The 19,420-nt window shown below is 41.7% G+C and overlaps 1 protein-coding gene across 1 annotated transcript in view; it reads right to left on the bottom strand.

Annotated features, from left to right (window-relative positions):
• Window positions 1-8,063: 8,063 nt before the first annotated feature.
• The window catches only part of LOC125486002 (unconventional myosin-XVIIIb-like), a 280,703-nt gene continuing 269,346 nt past the window's right edge, over window positions 8,064-19,420 (bottom strand). Inside the window, exons 40-41 of the mRNA XM_048611748.1 lie at window positions 13,155-14,350; window positions 8,064-8,168 (exon numbers count right to left, since the gene is read on the bottom strand). Of these exons, the coding sequence (XP_048467705.1) occupies window positions 13,156-14,350 (1,195 nt within the window). The 3' untranslated portion in view covers window positions 8,064-8,168; window position 13,155. The remainder of the gene's footprint in view (window positions 8,169-13,154; window positions 14,351-19,420) is intronic.

The following is a 19,420-nucleotide window of genomic DNA, read 5'->3' as shown; positions in this document are numbered from 1 at the left end:
CAACAGGGACAAATGAAACTCGAGAATTGAAATAACTCCCGTCACTAGATCACCCTTTACTTACATGTGCACAGTACATGGGCTCTGAGCAGCCAGCTCAGTGCCAGACCTTAGAATGAGTCTCTGACACTCCTGTTTATATCTGTCAGCCAGGGCTCCCTGATTAGTCCTATTAACAACCCCAATCAAGGATCTAATAATCAATGAGATCCATCTGGCTTTCGTTCCAATCGCTACAAGGAATTCACACAAAACAGCAAATTATCATAAAGCTTCATGACCAAGGTATAATTTTAATTTAGGTGCTATGTTAATAACAAAGGAATCAAGTATTGATTGTACATCACAAAGCATGGGACAATCCATTATACTAATCCTGGATTTTTTTATTAGGGTCTAGGCATTGTTGTGGCAAGGCTAGAATTTGTTGCTTACCCTTAATTTCCCTCAAAAATGTTGTGAAAACCCAAGTTCTTGAATCATTGTAGTTCATATGGTCTAGGGACACCAAAAGTACTGTTAGGAAGGGAGTTCTGAGATTTTCATCTAACAACAGTAAAGGAATGGCAATATAGTACTGGGACAGAATAGTGTGTAACTTAGAGGAAATCCCACATGTGATGATGTTAGTTGTGTTATAGCATACATTCTACATCAGGTAGGTATATACCTTTCAGACAGTTACTTGAAATCAAAACATGAAACATTGCGATACCTCACCTTGACTCTTTCTGTATCATGGAGCTAGTTCAGCTAGTCAGCTCGTGTACAGGATGTACAGTAACACTGGTAAGCATAGGACCCAAATATGTGAGTAAGTCTGCGATTTGCTCTCTTGTAGATAGTTGGTGTTATCAATAAACTTCAAGATATCTGACTCAAAAAGAATCTAACTTACTGCGTTATATCCTACATGGGCCTACATGTAGAAAACCACAAATCACTTCAGTGTTCCAATGCTATTATTGTCCTTGGCCATGTAGATGATAGAACATTTGGAAGGTACTGTCAAAGGAGCTTTGGTGAGTTGCTGCAGGGCATCTTATATCCAGTGCAAACTGATGCCACTATGCAGTTGTTGATGGAAAGAGTGAGCAGTTAAGTTGGTGGATAGGGTGCCAGTTAAGAGGGCTGCTTTCCTTGGCATCCAGGTGACTAGAGTCCACTTTCAAATCCGGACTTTGCTTTCTTAAAGGTGGCGGAAAATGGAACTTAATCCACCACTGGTAAATAGTTAAAATAACAGACTTCACATACCAAATCTCCCACACCACCCACACCATGTGCTGTATACTAACAGAGTCCTAGATAACTACTGAGTACTTTGACAGGCAGGTAGGATCAGTCTGTAATTATGTATCTGTCAATGATACAAATTAAAACTGTATTACAGAAGGAAAACAAGAGCGTTGTGACTTTTGTATGTGTAACATGAAAGGCTCGGAAATTCCAGCAAAAGCTGAGAAACGTTTGAAAACAAATCTTATGTTTGTAAAATCTCTACGGTAAATGCAATGGAAGTGAAAAATAAGAACTCATCTTTGTGAGTAAAATTGCTAAGTCATGAAATTAACCTTTTCATTTCAATTCCATTCCTTTCTTACAAATTTGAAACCCATCAAACCACTGATGTTAACACAGCACTGGGGAGTTTAGGCACACATATGGAGTCATTTTTTTAAACTTTGAGTTCTGAAATACAGCACATGGGTGAAGGAGCAGTTGGGAAATGTTGCTGACCATTGTTGTACATAGGTCTGAAAGGGTTAATACAGATTGAGTGCAATAAGCACTACCCATTGCAATGATGTCAGGAGTGGTGGTGGGGAAGGGAACTAAGGATTTTGTAGGAGTCAGACCGGGTCCTCCTCACAGTATCTGTGCTAGTGTATACCATATCATTTAAGACATACACAGATGCAGAGATGCAATAAACTGTAGCTTGTTTGCCATGAGACTCTTCTAGTTAGACCAGAAGGTGGCTATCTTTGTCCATATTCATGTGGATCCTGGACAAATGTATACCTAGATTGTATTGGCAAACCCATTTTTAGGAAAGGTTTAGAGGGATATGGGCCAACACAGGCAAATGGGACAAAGTTCAGTTTAGGGGACGTGGTCGGCATGGACGAGTTGGGCTGAAGGGTCTATTTCCATGCTGTATACATCTATGTCTCTATGACAGCACATACAACATAGTTTTCAGCCTTACCAGGCAATAAGCATGTATCTTGATCGTCATTTCAGTTGGGTGAGATGCACTGCTAAGAATATAGGCTCGGAACAGGATTCTGATTATGCCAGTATTGAGTCTCTCAGAGATAGGAAGAACTGCAGGTGCTGGAGTCAGAGATAACACAGTGTGGAGCTGGAGGAACACAGCAGGCCAGGCAGCATTGGAGGAGCAGGAAAGTTGACATTTCGGAAGACACTCCCGACCCGAAACGTCAACTTTCCTGCTCCTCTGATGCTGCCTGGCCTGCTGTGTTCCTCCAACTCCACACTATTTTGTCTTTAAGTCTCTCAGATCAGTGATAGATGGATAAATATTTCCTCCATTTCATCCTAGCAGTGTGTCATATTCCCACCTTCAGGAGAAGTATATCCAGTGCACTGTGTGTACCTACAGATACTGTCTGTGCCTTCCACAATAAAAGTTATCCAATTGTATGTCATGATTGGTTGCCCTCCCAGCTCTGACTCAAGCACTATGAATAAAAAAAAAAGTATGGTAATAACACTGGACTAATAATCAGGAGACCCATGTTCAAATCCCATCATGCCAGTTGGTGAAATTTGAATTCAGTGCACAAAAATAAATCTGGAATTCAGAGCAAGTCTCAGTCTTGAGGCCATAAACCAATCACCAGTTATTGGAAAAACCCCATCTGGTTCATGAATGTCCTTTAGGGAGGGAAATCTGCCATCCTCACCTAGCCTGGCCGACATGTGACTCCAAATTCACAGCAATGTAGTTGACACTTATCTCTCCTCTGAGATTACCCTAGCAAACCACTCACCAGAGACACCCATGTCCCATCAAGCAATAAACAAAAGTCTGAGGAGTGGGTGCAGAGTGTCAGATACTTTCCCTGCTTGGCTCCACAGTATGTTTCTTCAGATCATAGAATCATAGAACTCCTACAGCGTGGAAACAGGTCCTTTGACCCAACAAGCCCACACTGACCCCCAGAGCATCCCACCCAGACCAATACCCCTATAAACCACCTAATCTACACATCCCTGGACACTATGAGCAATTTAGCATGGCCAATCCACTGAGCCTGCACATCTTTGGACTGTGGGAGGAAACCAGAGCACCTGGAGGAAACCCACACAGACACAGGGAGAATGTGCAAACTCCACACAGACAGTCACCTGAGGGTGGAATTGAACCCAGGTCCCTGGCATTCTGAGGCAGCAGTGCTAACCACTGAGCCAACGTGCCACCCCAAAATTTAAAAATTAAAATTCGGCCCATTGACTCTGTTTCTCCACAAAAGCTGTCTGGTCTGGTATTTCCAGCATTTCATGTTGTTATTTTACCACAAGATTTACGACATGCAAACCCAGATTCAATCACTGTTCATAAAAATCCTCAAAATTTGCATCTGCTCATAAGTGATAGTTCCTAATCAAGGGCTCTATAGGTGACACTGTATTGTTCTACTAAAGGTGGTGTTCTATTTTCTCAGCCACCAACTTTTTTCTGTGGGATTCTGTCCCCTATAGCTGATATTTATTATTTCTTATATTTTCACATAATATTCACCCACTTTCCCACAAATATATTGTTCTGGGCTTGACTTAGTTTCTCTGTATGAGTATGGCAGAAATGAAGAAATAAAAACAATTACAGAATGCTATTCCAAATCGTGAACAAGTACAATATGGTTTAATCTTTCAGTTTGCTGTGTGCACAGATGATTTTAGTTGTTAGTGCTACTCTTCAAAACAAAACCACTGCAGAAAAAACAAAAAAAACTATGCATTTAATATTTAATTAGTTTATACTGAGACTTGCGACTCATGTCTGTGATGAATTATATATTCAAGTCATACCACCAAGAGAGCTATTTGATTTCTCTGTGAATTCTTCAAAATAAACAGCTATGTGAATCCCCAGCTGAACAGGAGTTGGCTATATATTCAGGCATACTCTTGCTAAAACAATTTATTCAGCACTAATCCCATGTAAGGTAACACCCTAAGCATCTCTTGCGCAGCTTGTGTCAATGAATATGGATGTCAAAGTTTTGTTTATAGCTCATTAAGGTTTTTTTTAAAAGAAGTGTTGCTTGATTATTTATAAGAAGACACTGTGGGGTACAGTGCAAAGTGGACAAAATGAACTGGCAGCCTGCTTACAGTTTCCATTAGATAAATCTAGATTCATATTCACAAACAATCATTATAGGATCTGAATACACTGATCATTGGTCCAACCTCCTACGTACTAGCCCTCTAGTATTCCATTAGATTACCTTAGTTCCATTGCACTGACTGTTTAGTTGTTCTGAGACAGCAGTAAAATTGGTCTCAAAGTCTTAACACAGGACAGCAGGAAAAGAAAACAAACTCATCACAGTTCAAAAGCAAAAATCAGAACAATCTGCTTCATGGAGATGATACATGGTGGGAGGGAGCTCTGCTTTGATAGAGCTAGGGCATTGAACGATGAGAGCATGACAGGAGACCATTCAGCCATCATATTTCTGCTGATTGTCACTGAGAGCAATTCCGTGAGCCCAGCTCCCCGCCCCCACATGCTTCCTTCAGACCCCTGCAGGTTTGTTGTCTTTAGATGCTCATTCAAACCTGTCTTGGATAAAATTTGTTCACCTCCCTCTCAAGCTGTGCATTCTTGAGCCAAGCCAGTCGCAGTGCATAAAAAACAAAATTCCTCATGAGATGGTAAGCTGAAAGTCACAGGGCACTGTATTCTGTGCCCACCATTTCTTGACCAACTGTGCCATGAGGGCCCTAGTTGCAGCTGAGGTACGCTGGGAGCACCTTAATTATTTCAGTGTCAAAATAAAAGTGACTTTTCCACTGAGCAGAACGTTTTCCCCATCTAATCTTACATATCCTCTAACAAATCACCTCTCAAACCTTTTCTCTGTTAGCAGAACAGCTCCAGCTTCTCAATCTATTCACACAGTTGACATCTCTCAGTCCTGGAACCGTTCTCGTGAATATTCCTTGTGATCTAATCTGAAACCTTCACATCCTTCCCAAAGTATGGCACCGAGAATTGGGCGTGATACATCACTAGAGACCGAACCAGAGCTTCAATAGATATTCTATGTACTTTCCTTGCTCTTGTACTCAATACCTCCGGTTTAAAACTTCACAATTCTGTATGAAATTGTAATCATTTTCTCAATCTGATCCTGACACCTTCAACTATTTTGAGTGCAAATACTCCCCATGTCTCTCTGTGCCTGTACCGTCTTGACAACTGTAACCTTTATTTGATATCACTGCACCTCCTTCCTACTCCAAAGTAGACTTTCACCTTCTCTACATTTGATTTTATTTGCTAGGAGTCCCATTCAATTTATCTTTAACCTCTTGAAGTCTATCACTATTCTCCTCACATTCACAATATTTACAATTTTTCTGACATCCGCACGTTTCAATTTTGTGCCCTGTATCGGTCTCTAAGATATATTGAGGAAAGCAGTACCCCTGGGAACCACATTGTTTACTTTCTGCCAGTCAAAACAAGCAAATCGCTCACCACTATTCTTTGTTTCCTGTCACTCAGCCAACTTCATATCCCTGCTGCCAGTGTCCATTATATTCCATGACCTCTATTTTCTGATATTGTGCATACTTAAAGTATGCACTGCACCAGGAGATCATTTGGCTCATTGCATCTGTACCAGTTCTTCAAATGAATTTTGAGACTTAGTGCCATTTTCCTGCTTTTTCCACATCCTCCGCACATTCTTTCTATTTAAATAATCATCTAACACCCTCCTCAGTGCAATTTACTTATGCAATTGAGAAAGCTCTCTCTTGGTTTGAGCTTTAAAAACAAAGGGATTTCACTCGTGTATCACTACATTACATACTGCAAAGTGAGCTAGATAATAGTTGCTGACAAATGTGTCATTTAACCAAACTTTTCTGTAAAAATAAGACACTAGTTACTTGATAAACTGTAAAAATTCTATGCAGTGAGATTGATTGGGGTACATTATTCGGGTAGCAATCCAAACATTGCAAGTTAAAATTCTATCAAGACTGGGATATGGGAACTTGGCTGGACCAGTACACTATAGCCAATAAATTCACCAAAAACCCCATCACCATCACTTAATCTCCATGTTACTCCAGTTCATTTCACAGGTTAACTCTGTGACAGATAATTTTAACCAAACGTGTATCAGTGTGTAGACTATTAACAAGATGTATACAACATTAGTGGTAGGTAACAGTCATACCACACAAATGCTAGGCATTAACCATTTTCAGCAGGAGGGAAGCTGACTATCTACATTTAGTATTCAACATAAGTGCCAGCGCTGAACTGTGCCACCATTAATATCCTGGGGAGTTGCCATAGACCAGAAAAGTAACTGGGCTAGCCATAGTGATAATAAGACTAGGTCAGAGACTGGTAATTCTGAGATAAGGAACCTATTTCCTGAGTCTCCAAAGCCTATCCAGGCAAAGCCTACATCAGGAGCATGGAATACTCTCTGCCTACCTGGGCAGGTGCAGTTCCAACTTGATAGCATTCAGTACAAAACAGTCCATTTGATTGACACCCCATCTATCACCTTCAATGTTCATTCCTTCAATAACCAGCAATGACAGCAATCTACACCATCTACCAGTTCATGGCAGTGACTCTCCAAGGATGCTTCACCAGCACCTTCCAAATCCACAATGATTGTTACCTAGAAAGTAATAGATAAACAACCACCTACAAGGTCCCCATCCCCTAGGTTACACACCATCTTGACTTGGAACTGTATCACCAGTCCTTCGCTATCACTGGTTCAAAAACCTGGAGCTCTCTTCCTAACAGCACCTTTGGGTGAACCCATTAATTATTAGGCTAATTGTGAATCAGGAAGGTGGCTCACCGTTACTTTTTCAAAGGTGATTAGCAACGGACAATTAATATAGTTCTTGCCAGTGATACCCACACCCCATAAACAAAAGCAAACATCACCAACAATCTGAAGGATTGGATCATCAGCCAAATGCAATGGCAAGACAGAGGTGATTGATCCATTTTCCATCAGGTGAACTAACTTAAAGTTGCCTTATGAGTGACCTTCTCAAGGCAATTAAGGATACATTTGGCCTTTGCAACATGGCCTGCACCCTGGAAATAAATTGAAAGAAATCGATGTTAACCTTGGTTTATCAAATCCTTTCAACGGGCATCAAGCAAAGACTTGGAGGAAGCTTTTCTAATGGGTGGTGAGTTCCACAAACAGGCCCCTCTCAGCTTTTCCAAGTTGGCCTGGCAATTTTTTTGGAATGTGTTCTCTACAACTGCAGCACTGCCTTCCTCCAGGAAGAGGGTTCAGAAAATTCACATTTAAGTCCCAAATGCTGATGACCAACTTAACTATCAATTGCATTTTAACCTGAAGGGACTTTAATGAAGCTGCCTCTACGATATCTTTGAACATGGTAATTCAGTCCTAATTTGAGTTAAGTTAGACTCTGTGGATCCTGTGAGAACAAAATATGTAGATGTGTCACAGTAGGTTGCCCTTTACTGCTTCTTTCAAAGCTAATCAAGTGACAGTAGAATTAACACTAATTCACATTCCCAACTTTCTCTTTCCTCACCATTAAACAAGGCACTGATTTGAAACAATGTTTGTGCGCAGATTTAGTCATGTCCAACATACGTTTTGGCTTTGATTATTTTTCTCCCCAAATATTTTCCCCTTTGTTTCCCAAAGACAGTAAAATAAGCGAGTCTGAGAATAACTGTTTTTAATTCATCACAAATACTGAGAAGCATTGCTTTCAATCACCCTGAAATCCAGGGCAAACAATCAGCTTTGTTTCCATCCTTCTTGACTGAGCTCAAGGTGTCTCTTGGAACGGATTAGCGCTGTCTGGTTGTGATTCTTTGTCCCAGCTTCAGTGTTCTAGGCAATTGTGCAGCCAGAAGTCTTAGATCAGAGATTCTGGAGGAATGACAAACAGCAATAGTTGGTAAAATGTCCCACACTGAGACCATTATTTCATGTCCAACGAACATCGACTATGGATATTAAAGAAAATCCCCTAGGTATCATTTGCTAATGTCAAGGGAAACTGTACCAATGCTCCCTCTCAGCTGTAGAGTCACTGGGAAGCTCTGCTTATGTCAATTGGCGTGCCGATGAATGGTTTCTGGAACTTTCTGCAGTGCACTGACCTCAGAGGTCCACGCAACAACAAAAAAGATTACAGGGAACATTTCACTGCAGAGGCCCATCTATTAACTGGTATGGTTTCAGCAGATCAGACATCATCTGTGGAGATGGAAGGAGGCTTAATCCTTCATCAGAACCAGAAGAGTTAGAGGGAGGCTGGGAGATTTGAGAGGGATACACAAAACCAGGAGGGGTCTGGACAAGAGTCAATCAGGAAAATGAAATTCCCATTGGAGGAAGAATCGAGAACAAGGGAGCAAAAATTGAAGGGGCAGTCTGGGATAAGGTGAGTTGATTGAATGACAAAAATGGACAATTAAGAATGCAAGCCAAAATGGACATGACTATGATAGAATAAAATTACAAAGCATTGGCCTAGAGAAGGTGCCATACCTGCTCCACAATTGGTACTGTGGCATCTCCTTCAGCTGTTAAGGCTCTGAGATTCCCTTCCTACACCTCTCTGGTCCTCTACCTCGATTTCCTCTTTTAAGACAGTTCTTCAAACCTACATCTTTGACTCAGCTTTAGGTGGCATAGTGAACTAGTAATCCAGGGAACCCAAAGCTAATATCCTGTGGACATGGGCTTGAATCCTACCATAGCAGATGGTGGCATTTGGATCAATGAAAACTCGAAAATAAAAGCCATTCTCATGTCAACAATTAATGATTGTTGTAAAAACCCCATCTAGTTCACGAATGCCCTTTAGGGAAGGAAATCTGCCATCTTCACCTGGTCTGGCCTACATGTGACTCCAGACCCATGGCAATGAACTGCCCTCTGGAATGGCACTCCCAAGTCAATCAGTGACATTTAAAGATAGGCAATAAATGCTGGCTGAGCCAGCAATGCCAACAGTCCAAGAATGAATTAAAGAAATATCTGATCTATATTTCCTTTGATTTGGTGGTGTACTTTGGCTCATAATGCTCTGGTGAAACACTTTGGGACATTTTATTATGTTAAAGACCCACATGAATGAGTTTTGTTGTACTTTGAGCTTTACCAGAGAAGTGTAGGAGACAGAGGATTGAGAGTGGGAATGGGAGTTCATCAAACCACTATTTCAAGAATATTTTCATCGGACATGGAACAGGCCGCATATAATTCTTTTAACCCACACTCCAGAACTGCCTACTGCACTACTACAGACATTCCCTACACTTTAGCAACATCTCCTGAAAATGTCAAGCTAGACCATTGGACAGCTTTATTCAATGGCTCTGAGTTCATCGGCAGTTCCAAAAATGAACTAAGAACATCAGCAGTCCTCAGTTAAAGCAGGTCTTACTTACATGTCATCTAATTGCGAGGGATGATTGACTGAACTGTTACAGTGCAGAAGGAGGCCAGTCAGCCCATCATGTCTGCCCTTGAAAGACTAGCATTCTAACTCACCTAGCCATCTGACAGGAACATCAGACTATCCCTAACAACAAAAGGCCATTTGCTCCATGAAGCCATTTCCAGCCAACATCCTTATATCATTAAGCTGTGCTCACCCTACCTTCCCCTATTCATTTACAGTTTAAAGAATAGGGAGTGCCTTTCCATACATTTCATGAAGAGTAACCTAGTGGTACAATTATTATTGCCGCCAACCTGAATACCCCTTTCTCAACAGATGTTGACCACCCCCTCTCCCATCCTTTTTTTAATGATGTGGAGTAATCCACATTTAACAAATTCACTGTGCGTGCATCTCATGTGTTCACTCTCCAGTAAAACTGTTCCTTGAATTATCTAAATTTGCTGGGGCTTCTGAACATTGTAGTGATGTTCTCCAACCCAATCCTCAAAAGTCGCATAATCCTTTCTATCTGATATCTCATTTACATTTTCGTGGTGTTTAAAGCATCAATCATTTCATTCATTAATTACGTTTCAGTGCAAATAGGATCAGTTGCCAGAGTACTTCCCCCAAAGATCTGGAATAATGCTGTTCACTCTTCCATAAATCTTTCCAAATAAATCTACCTCCCTTTTTTTGACACAGTGATATGCACTCAATATTGTGCTCCTGAACTTCACTCCACTGCAATTTAACCTGTGGGCTACAAATGTGGTTCTTGAATCAAAAATCATCATTAGAAATGGATTCAAAACTGGCCTGTGTAATGTCAGATCAGCTTTTTGAAGTTTATAAATCAATGCTTGTCAGTCTGTGATTTGTTTTGTAGAAAAATAACCACAGACTGAATAAACCATGTTGACAACATCTCACAAAACCTGTTCTCCTCAGATTTTCATTTATTACATGTATGTCCCTCAAGCACTTTTCTTACCATGGGGGTTCAACTGCCAGCGTTATAATTACCGGTACATGCCTTTTCACTCACTGTTAAATATTTCAACTACTTTTGTTTTCAAACTTGGGAATTGCAGAAAAATAAAGACATTTTGTTGAAGCTTTTCATCTTTCCCTCATCAGAGCATTCACAAGAATTCCAATGTAAAGAAGTACAATCTTTTATGTTGTATAAGATGGAAGCAGTAACTGGTTAGCAAGTAGAGTCTTGATTGGTAGAGACATTGACATGGAGAATGCACCGGTTGGGTGATGAATGACAGTTACCTGCCAAGCTTTTCATTTAAATTTAAACCAGGTAGGTTGACTCTGATTGACCAAAATATTGTGTGGAGGAATGAACCAGAATGAGGCTGTTGAGGATAACTTTTTTTAGTCCATCACGCTTGTAATTCCACATGCCTAAGTTAGTTTGGACACAAGTTTTTGAATTAAATAGTCAATGTTAAGAAACATATCCCTAGCTAGTCTCTGGTCACTGCTTCTAGTTCAACAAAAACACATATGAGTAGTTCTAAACAACTCCTGCTCCACACAACCTGCATGCTTAAGGCCTTCCACAACTGATGGGTGCCACAGAGGCTGGTCAACATTATCTTCCCCAGAATTATTACTTTTATTTAAATTTAAGCTTCCTTTAAAATTTGGCTCTTGATTCCAGTGATGCTTTAAGTGGCAGCTCCTTAATTATTTATCTAATTTGTTTGTCCAAGTTTATTTGGTTTCAAAAGAAACATTTGCTTACACAGAAGATCTTTTGAATTCATTCACGGGATGAGGGTGTCACTGGCTGGGCCAGCATTTATTGCCCATCCCTAACTGCCCAGGGGGCAGTTAAGAGTCAACCACATTGCTGTAGGTCCAGATTCACATGGAGGCCAGACCAGGTAAGGATAGCAATTTGGGGCTGGAGGAACACCGCAGGCCAGGCAGCATCAGAGGAGAGGAAAGTTGACATTTCAGGTTAGGACCCTTCTTTTATTTTCTGAAGATGGGTTCGGACCCAAAACATCAACTTTCCTGCTCCTCTGATGCTGCCTGGCCTGCTGTGTTCCTCCAGCTCTACGCTGTGCTGTCTCTGACTCCAGCATTTGCAGTTCTTGCTATCTCTCAGGGATAGCAGTTTCCTTCCCTGAAGGACTTAAATGAACCAGATGGGTTTCTCCAACAATTGGCAATGGTTTCATGGTCAGTGTTAAACTCCTAATTGCAGATTTTTTTGAATTAGAATTCCACCATCTGCCAATGGTAGGGTTTGAACCCAGATCCACAAAACATTACCTGGATTTCTGGATTAACAGTCCAGAGATAATACCACTAGTAGCATCTGCCATCATGGGATTTGAACCCATTGCTGCAGACAATTGACCTGAGGTTCTAAATTACAAAGCCATTGACACTAACACTACATCACAATCTTTGCCTTGAGTCAGTCTTTCTATCATCTATTTCTGTATTTGTGATTCTACATATAAGCCACATCTTAGTTACCCTGCATTCTACCATTTCTGCAACCTGTATCAATACTGAGCAAAGAACTCCAATTGATGTTTTATTAAGACTTAATGGTTCATGATTATCTCCTAACCTTTTAAAAAATATTCTTTTCCTCATGACATATGACCTATAATCCTAAGACTTTTCTTTCCCCCAAACTGTCTCATTAATATGAGGAATTGCCTTGCATGTCTTGGAAATTTTAAACTCTAAATCCCTCTACATTTCTGCAGCATCTTATTCCAGTGCACTGACATTAAATGTCATGCAAAAAAAATGCTGTTTGCATTAACTCTCATTGTGCATTGTTTTCATTTTCTGGGAATTGGAGCAGAAATTCAACAAATTCACGTCGCGTTCCGACAGAAAAAAAAATCACTCTATTTGTCTCCTCTGCACTGAAATTAAGTTTAGACTAAACCATAAAGATGGTCTCTTTTAGAATCCTTGCACTTTTTTTTAAAGTCAGCTTTTTAAAATTCACTCACAGGATGTGGGCGTTGCTGGCAAGGCAAGTATATATTGCCCATCCTTAGTTGCCTGGAGGCAGAACACCACCACCTGCAATTTCCCCTCAAAGTCTCTGACCATCCTGACTTGGAAACGAATTGCAGCTCCTTCACTGTCATTGGGTCAAAATCCTGGAATTCCCTCCTTAGGGCCATTGTGGGTCGACCTACCGCACATGGACTGCAGCGGTTCAAGAAGGCAGCTCACCACCACCCTCTCAAGGGTGACTAGGGATGGGCAATAAATACTGGACAACCAGCAACGTCCATATCCCACGAGTGAAGATAATAAAGTTACAGTCAACCACATTGCTGTGGATCTGGAGTCACATGTAGGCCAGACCAGGTAAGAATGGCAGTTTCCTTCCCTCAAGGACACCAGTGAATCAGATGGGTGTTTTCAACAATAGACCATGGTTTCATGGTCATCATGCTCACCTTATTCTTTGTCTGGCTTTGCCAAGTATTTCATCATCACAGAATTGATGTCCTCAGCTGCTGGCTCCTCCTCAGACCTTTTTTCTGCCTGTGAATTGAAGTCTCGATTCGCCTGTGCTGTTGCAGTTGATCTCTCATCTGTTGACCTGCGGAGCCCAGGACGGTTCTTGATGCTGTCTGCACTTTTGTACGAAATAGTTGAACCAGAGGATGAAGAGGAGTCAGACAAGTTACCAAGTGCATCCTTGTCTCCTTTGGACATGCATGGCTTGACTGCCATAATCTTCCTTAATGGGATCAAACTGGTCTTATCTTTGGAAGCCAAGTTGTCAAAGTCAGCAGTGGGAGATCTAGAGCCCCGCTCACTCTTCGGTGTGGTCCTGTGTTTGAACGGAAGCCTTCGAATTGCAGGAAGAATATCACTGTCATTATCATCATCCCTTTTCCGTTCATAGCTCAGGCTTGGAAGTTTCCAGTTGGAACTTTCCCCTTCCCCATCCTCATTAGGAAGGCCACTGAATTGTTTACTTTTGAACACAATTGGCTGATTGCTAAGGACCTCATCAATATCTTCTTCGATTGACAGTTCAAGCCACTTGCGTGGTGGTTTTAGCCTGGGGGGAGTTACCTCCTCCGTGTCTCTGGCAGTAAAGGTTGGCTTTTGAAAGGTGGGACCAGTACCATTGCGAGGCTCGGCTAAATTCTCAAATGAAACACATCTGTTTCTCTTCGCTGTGGCTAAAGATTCGGGTACTTCACTGCTGGATGTCAAAGACCGAAGGCTGGCTGAACGGACTAACCTAGTTCCTTCTTGATAACTGGCAGGAAATCTTCGATTCTCTGAAAGACTCATAGTCTGAAACTTCAGCAATGGATCATCATCATCCCTAATGGATGGGCGCTTTCTAAGTGAAGAGATACCTGCAGTCTGGTAGATAGGCAGAGAGGAACTCTCTTCCATCTGGAGACCACTCTGCTCCCGTGCTCCGGCACGTTTTCTCCTTAACTCCTCCACAAATTCCGATAAAGCCACGGAGGAACGGGGGGATTTTTCCTCTTCTGGATGAGATCTCCAACTGGATAGAGATGCAGGTCGATCAACAGGAGTCTGATCATATTCTCGGCTTCTAAAGCTCCTCATGCTCACTGAAGAGCCTGGCCTACTGGTATCTTGATCCATACTATCCCTGCCGATCCTGAGGAAAGAAAACAAAATGGATAATTTCAATGTTTAAACAATTCCTCAGAGATGAAAGAAAACCCGTTAGTGATGCTGCCTACAATTAAATCAAAGATACTTACTCTCCTTGCTGCAGGGGACCATTCCAACATCAGTAAAATACTGGTAGCCTGATAAAATACCTGTCAATGAGCCAAATCATTGGCCACCTCAAATTGGCAGGTGGTTTTCCCACTGCTGGGAATCTTGTCTATTGACATGAATACTCTCCAGGGTCACGAACACATCCCACCCAATATCCTCCATTGCCATTTTCCCATCCTCCTTCTTATATCATCAACACATAAAACATGGGAGCAGAAGTAAACCATTCTGCCCATCGAATCTGCTTGGCCATTATTTGAGATCATGGCCGATCTGATAATCCTCAACTCCACTTTTCAGTCTATTCCCCTATAACCGTCGAACCCCTTACTGATTAAAAATCTGTCTATCTCAGCCTTGAATATACTTAATGATCCAGCCTTGACAGGCCTCTGTGTAACAATATGGCCATCATGATGAGTTTGTAATCGACCAATTGTCTGACTGCTTGCCTGTCTGTCTGTCTGTCCATGCATTCATTTATCTCCTGCCCCACTGCCCTACCCCAGTGCACTGATCAAATCCCAATCAACATTGATACACTTGGCGATGAGCTTCTTTTATGCCACTGATGAATCAAAGCATATCAGCTGGGGCTATTTTCCCCGGAGCGTTGGAGGTTGAGGCGTAACCTTATCGAGGTTTATAAAATCACGAGGGGCATGGATAGGTTGAATAGCCAAGGTCTTTTTCCCAGGGTAGGGAAGTCCAAAACTAGAGGGCACGGGTTTAAGATGAGAGGGGAAAGGTTTAAAAGGATCCTAAGGAGCAACTTTTCCACTCAGAGGTAGTGTGTGTGTGGATGAGCTGCCAGAGGAAGTGATGGAGTCTGGCACAATTACAACATTTAAAAGGCATCTGGACGGGTTCATGAATAGGATGGATTTAGAGGGATATGGGCCAAATACTAGTAAGAGGGACTAGATTAATTTAGGATATCAGGTCGGCATGGATGAGTTGGACCGAAGGATCTGTTTCCATGCTGTATCTCTGTGTGACTCTATAACTCCATGACTGTAGTGATGGTAGCATTAGTTTTGACTTTTGGCTGCATTAAACACCCTGAACCAGGTTGACCTTTGATTTAATTTTCTTGCTTAACCTAACGTGTCTGCCACCCAGAGGATCATTCTTATCGCAGCACTGTCTGATAGTCCGTGCTATATTTAAAAGTTTCAAGAATAGGCCCTCACTCCACACTAAGGTTAAATTGAAATATTCATTTCCACCAACTCTACTAGTCACGATCTTTGTCAAGTTTTTGTCCCTCTCTGTGACATTTTTTTTTTGCAAAAGAACTGCAGTGGAGATTACTTTGTCACATAAAGCCTTCAAATGGTGGCATGGCAGAAAGGCAGTCCACAGGCTTTCCTACCATGGAGTTAAATCAAGGTGGATGCAGGAATGTGAAGGCGTTCCCAGCCTCCATCCCTCTGATTAACTGGCACTGCCCAACTCACGCCCCCAAACCTTCCACAGGGAGAGCAAAAGATTCCACCTAGACTTGCCTTCAAGTCAGCACAGGTAAGGTTTACTCAATTGGTTCCTGGCATGACAGGTTCTCCCGTGATGTTAGGTTGAGAATTTACTCGGTGGAAATGAGAAGAGTGATAGTGATCTCAATAAAACATAGAAGACTTCTTCCTTCCCATGTTCATTCCAGACTGAGTTTCGCTCTTATTGATGTCAGAGACTGTTACATCATCATGATTTAGATGAATCTCATGACTCTACAGCAAACTCAGAGTTCATATGGCACAGAAGGAGGTTATTCTGCCCATCAAGTCCATTCTGCCTCTCCGTAGACCAATCCTGTCAGTCCCATTCCCTCACAAAGGAAAGCCGGGGGGAGCCCTGATTCTAAGTGTGCCGAACCACTGCAGGTTGAGGTTGAATGGACCATCAAAATTGAAATACATTTTTGCTGAAACAAATCTGCAGTAACAAAGTAAATAGAAAAGTGGGGAGTTTTGGTTTCAAAATACTGTTAACTGCAATTTAAGCCAATAGCTAACCATCAGAACCGCTTGTCTGCTGTTGTCAGGGGACCATTCTGCAGGCACAGATTTGATAGAATCTGTAAAACGAATGTGAGTTTCTTTTTGTAAAAGCTTCTAGGGTTTGGCTGCTCCCACATTGTGTAGAACAGTAGGTTTGGGGTTTCCTCTGAAGTTTGTTTTTGAATTTCCGGGATGGTAAACTGCAACAAGGAAATAAGAACCTTACAAATGGATATAGATTGGTTGGGAGAGTGGGCAAAAATGTGGCAGATGGAGTTCAATGTGGATAAGTGTGAGCTCATGCATTTTGGTCGGAAGAATGGGAAGGCAACCTATTATCTGAATGGGAGAGATTTCAGTGTCCTCCGATGCAGAGGGATCTGGGTGTCCTCATTCATGAGTCACAGAAATCTAGCATGCAAGTACAGCAGATAATAAAGAAAGCGAATGGAATGTTGGCTTTTATAGCTAAAGGAATAGGATATAAAAGGTAAGGAAGTATTGTTGCAATTATACAAGGCATTGGTGAGACCGCACCTGGAGTATTGTGTACAGTTTTGGTCCCCTTATTTGAGGAAAGATGTAGTGGCATTACAGGTAGTTGAGAAGAGGTTCACTAGATTGATCCCAGGGATGAGGGGTTTGTCGTGTGAAGAGAGGTTGAACAGTTTAGGTCTATACTGTCTGGAATTTAGAAGAATGAGGGGACATCAAATTGAAGTATTCAAGATGGTAAAATGTATGGATAAAATAGACGTGGAGTGGATGCTTCCTCTCGTGGGACACTCTAGGATGAAGGGTCATAGCCTTAGGATAAGGGGTAGCAAATTTAAAACGGAGTTGAAGAGAAACTACTTTTCCCAAAGGTTGGTGAATCTGTGGAACTTGCTGCACCAAAGTGCAGTGGATGCTGGGACAGGGAGTAAATTTAAGGAGGAGTTAGACAGATTTTTAAGTGGCAATGGGATAAAGGGTTATGGGGAGAAGGCAGGAAAATGGGGTTGAGGAGCATATCAGCCATGATCAAATGGCAGAGCAGACTTTGATGGGCTGAATGGCCTAATTGTGCCCCTATATCTTATGAACTTATAATCAGTGTGTAGAATCTTGAGAGTCATGGATGGCAACACTCCCAGAGGCGAGTGCACGAGTTCAGGATTCCCAGCACTGACACCAACTCCTGAGCTCTATTGTGAATGCTACACAAAGCCCTTGCTCATATCCATAAGGGCAGGGTAGCACTGTGGCTAGCGCTGCTACCTCACAGTGCCAGGAACCCAGGTTCAATTCGATCCTTGGGCGACTGTCTGTGTGGAGTTTGCATATTCTCCCTGTGTCTGCATGGGTTTCCTCTGGGTGCTCCGGTTTCCTCCAACAGTCCAAAGATGTGCAGGTTAGGTGGATTGGCCATGCTAAATTGCCCATAGTGTTCAGGGATATGTATATTAGGTGTGTTAGCCATGGGAAATGCAGGGTTACAGGGAAAGGGTAGGGGACTGGGTCTAAGTGGGATGACCTTCATAGGGTCAATGTAGACTTGGTGGGCTGAATGACCTTTTCCACACTGTAGGAATTCTATGAATAATATCCAGAGCTTCGAGAAGCTCAAAACATGCAGGGGCTGGACACAAAGCTAGTGCGAACTATTAACATTTATTGCCTATAAACTACGTACAGGAGTACGGTTCAGCTCGGCTTCCCTAATGCCTTTGTCCATCAGGTTTCAGTCCCATGTGATCTGACATCATCATGGTATAGGTGCTCTGTAACTTTTTTTAGTCATTCACAAGAGGTGAGTGTCATTGGCTAGAATAGCATTAATTGCCCATCCCCAATTACCCAGAGGGCAGTTAAGACATTGCTGTGTGTCTGAAGTCACGTTTAGGCAAGACCAGGTAAACATGGCAGATTCCTTCCAGGAATTTGTATTCAATAAAAGTCTGGAATCAAGGGTCTAATGATGAAGTGTTGGAAAATCTCAACTAGTTTCTTTCTCTAAAGGACATTAGTGAACCAGATGGGCTTCTCTTGGCAAATAACAATGGTTCTTTACTCATCATTAGATCCTTAATTCCAGACTTTCATTAAATTCAAATTCTACCACTCACATGTTGCAAGTGGGTTTTAAACCGAGGCTTAATTCTTGGATAAACCTTACTGTTTCTACGCTAAATACTTTTCATCCTAATTTTCTTAACTTAATAAGACAACATCTATTTGAATTCCACTGATGAGGGTGAAATTCAATCAATTTACAGCTTTACCAAGTCATTGAAAGAAACTTTGCTTGGTTTCCTTAAGGCGCAATAGGACCTAACCTCTGATCTTTAGTACCTATACTTAAGCTGCAATTGTTTATTTCTCCACAGTCACAATGGTTGTGCTTAACAACCTTTCTCTACCCCCTACCATGCTATGGTGCTGTTTTAGAGGATATCTGTTTATACCATTTGTTGTTTCTGTCCCAGTTGATACAACAGGGATTTTTTTTACTCCCTACTTCCTCAAAGGAATCAAGCTAACCCGGTTCATGTTAGTTTGCTGTTTGCGTTTCTAATTTACAATTACCTAAAAAGTTTGGAACACTGTGGGATCAGACTTTTCTTTCTACATTTTACTAAATAACAAACTTGGTACCATGATTAGTGCTCAGGTATCTCTTATCCTTTCAAGGACATTCTTTACTGAAATAGTTATGTTTTTAGAGCTGCTGTCTACAGAGATCTGATTAAATTCCCCAATATTTCTTCTCACCAATCCTTCAATGAGTCTCCCAGGACCTTTCATTATTTTATCGTTTAGAGACAAGTCTGTCAGTGAAAGTCTGCTTTATGTAGCTGCTAATTCCCTTTCTGGCCATCTTACGTCAGCTAAAAAGCCACAGACAACCATTTTATGTCAAGTCAGAGATAGTAGGAACTGCAGATGCTGGAGAATCCGAG

This window comes from Rhincodon typus, chromosome 24, assembly GCF_021869965.1.
Source record: "Rhincodon typus isolate 14 chromosome 24, sRhiTyp1.1, whole genome shotgun sequence".
NCBI lineage: Eukaryota > Metazoa > Chordata > Chondrichthyes > Orectolobiformes > Rhincodontidae > Rhincodon > Rhincodon typus.
The sequence above is the reverse complement of the archived record's forward strand: the minus strand, read 5'-3'. Positions and strand labels throughout refer to the sequence as shown.